The sequence below is a fragment of the Poecilia latipinna genome, unplaced genomic scaffold (assembly GCF_001443285.1).
Source record: "Poecilia latipinna isolate Pla-1442-1.1 unplaced genomic scaffold, P_latipinna-1.0 Scaffold3727, whole genome shotgun sequence".
NCBI lineage: Eukaryota > Metazoa > Chordata > Actinopteri > Cyprinodontiformes > Poeciliidae > Poecilia > Poecilia latipinna.
The window spans coordinates 16,361-18,641 of NW_015116343.1; the positions used below are offsets into that span (position 1 = coordinate 16,361).

Below are 2,281 nucleotides of genomic sequence, written 5' to 3' on the forward strand. Positions count from 1 at the left end.
GTGCAAGAGGAACCAGAACCTCTGCAGATAAAACTGGTGCAAGAGGAACCAGAACCTCTGCAGATAAAACTGGTGCAAGAGGAACCAGAACCTCTGCAGATAATACTGGAGCAAGAGGAACCAGAACCTCTGCAGATAAAACAGGAGCAAGAGGAACCAGAACCTCAACAGTTCACAGAGGAAGAGAAGCAACTCTGCATCAGTCAGGATAAAGTACAGCTTGTGGTGAAACAGGAGACTGACGACATGTTGGTGAACAAACAGAAAGGCAAAACTGAGACTTCAAAACAAAGAAAGCACAAGAAAGCTCACCGAAAACAAAAACTATATTCTTGTAAAATTTGTGACAAAACCTTTTCTCAAAATTATTCCTTGAAAACACATATGAAGACTCACACGGCTAAGAAACCTTTCACATGTTCAACCTGTGGAAAACATTACCGTCACAAGAGTCGTTTTATTGATCACATGAGAAGTCATTCAGGGGAAAAACCGTACACATGTGCAGCTTGTGGAAAAAGTTTCCATCGAATCGGCATTTTAAACGGACACATGAGAATTCACTCGGGTGAGAGGCCTTACACGTGCACAACCTGTGGAAAAAGTTTTGTATCTAAATCTCATTTACTTGATCACATGACAATTCACACTGGTGAGAAGCCTTTCTCTTGTGAGAACTGTGGAAAATGTTTCCGGAGGAAATCTAACTTGGTTAGTCACATCACAGTTCACACAGGTGAGAAGCCTTTCTTATGTGAAACCTGTGGAAAAAGTTTTCAGAGGAAATCTGACATGGTTAGGCATATCACAGTTCACACAGGTGAGAAGCCTTTCTCATGTGAAACCTGTGGAAAAAGTTTCCAGAGGAAATCTGACTTGGTTGGGCATATCAGAGTTCACACAGGTGAGAAGCCTTTCTTATGTGAAACCTGTGGTAAAAGTTTCACTAATAAAAGATATGTAACTATTCACATGAGAACTCACACAGGTGAGAAACCTTTCTCATGTGGGACTTGTGGAAAATGTTTTGCTAGAAACTACAATTTACATTTTCACATGAGAACTCACACAGGTGAGAAGCCTTTTTCATGTGGGATCTGTGGAAAAAGTTTCACTCAAAAACGCAATTTAACTTCTCACATCAGAATTCACACATGTGAGAAGTAGCAGTGCAGTGATTTATCAGCCAGCCGATTAATCTATGTTGATTTCCTTAATTTTGGGACATCAGCTGATTCTTGCATGTGAAGCTGGTCTGATCCCCCAATTTTATTGACCTCAGCCACTGCTCTCTTCTGCTCTCTGTTGAGAGGTGCGACTATTAGAGCGCCCTTAAACAAAAACTGCAATCGGTGCACCCTTAGTGAAAAGCGAGGAAAATGTTTTGTGTAGATCCAGTTTACTTCATCACAAGAAGATTCACACGGGTTAGAAACCTTTCTGTTGTAGGTTCTGTAGAAAAGGTTTCACTCAAAAGAAATGTAACGGTTCACATGAGAACTCACAGGTTTGATGGCACAATGTGAACCTCAAGTAAGATTCTTAGTAACCTGCTGTTTGGAAGTGGAGTAATTGCAGGTTTGACTACTTTCAGATTTAGACTTGTAAAATTTTGGAATCTTTATTGTGTGTGTATCCTTTATAATTATTCATTTTATTTCAATGATTTGGGGAAATGGATGTATTTATTTGACATGGTTTTAATGCTTAGAAAATGTATTGATGATGTGGATTGAATTTTAGATGGAAAAATTATTTAAACTTTTAATATAATTTTTAGGTAATAAATTATTATACTGATGATACTGATGGTCTTTTTCATTTTTCTGTTTAGTAGAAAACACTAAATCGGGAAAACGTTTATATATACAGCAGCAGAGCCCATCTCTTCCTCCTTAACATTGCATGAATTCATTAAGGTAAAATTGTGAAGGTTAAATAAATCTACCTCTAAATATTAACAAACGGTATTTATTCAGTATAATTTCTTCGGTTCCCCTGTTGGCCCCCGTCTAGAACCGCCCCTGGGCTGCAGGTCTGTGTCTGATACATTTTTGGTTGGCATGTTTTTTCTTCATTTATAAAAAGTCAAATTATCCAAACTGGTAAACAAAGTTAATATAATGGTGAAATCATACATTAAATGACCGCTTAACAATGTAGTCATAAAATATTTCAACATTTCTAAATAAAACATAGAAAGCCCTCAAACCTTTTAAAGTAGGAAATATTTATGTATTTACTGTTAATCTATTAGTATGATTTGTTCTTTAAATCACCA

At 37.2% G+C, this 2,281-nt stretch overlaps 1 protein-coding gene across 1 annotated transcript in view; it reads left to right on the forward strand.

The window, feature by feature from the left end:
• LOC106941532 (gastrula zinc finger protein XlCGF7.1-like) overlaps nucleotides 1–1,805 on the forward strand; it is a 16,973-nt gene extending 15,168 nt beyond the window's left edge. The window contains exon 2 of the mRNA XM_015024584.1: nucleotides 989–1,805. Coding sequence (XP_014880070.1) covers nucleotides 989–1,167 — 179 coding nt within the window. The 3' untranslated portion in view covers nucleotides 1,168–1,805. The remainder of the gene's footprint in view (nucleotides 1–988) is intronic.
• The last annotated feature ends 476 nt before the right edge of the window (nucleotides 1,806–2,281 follow it).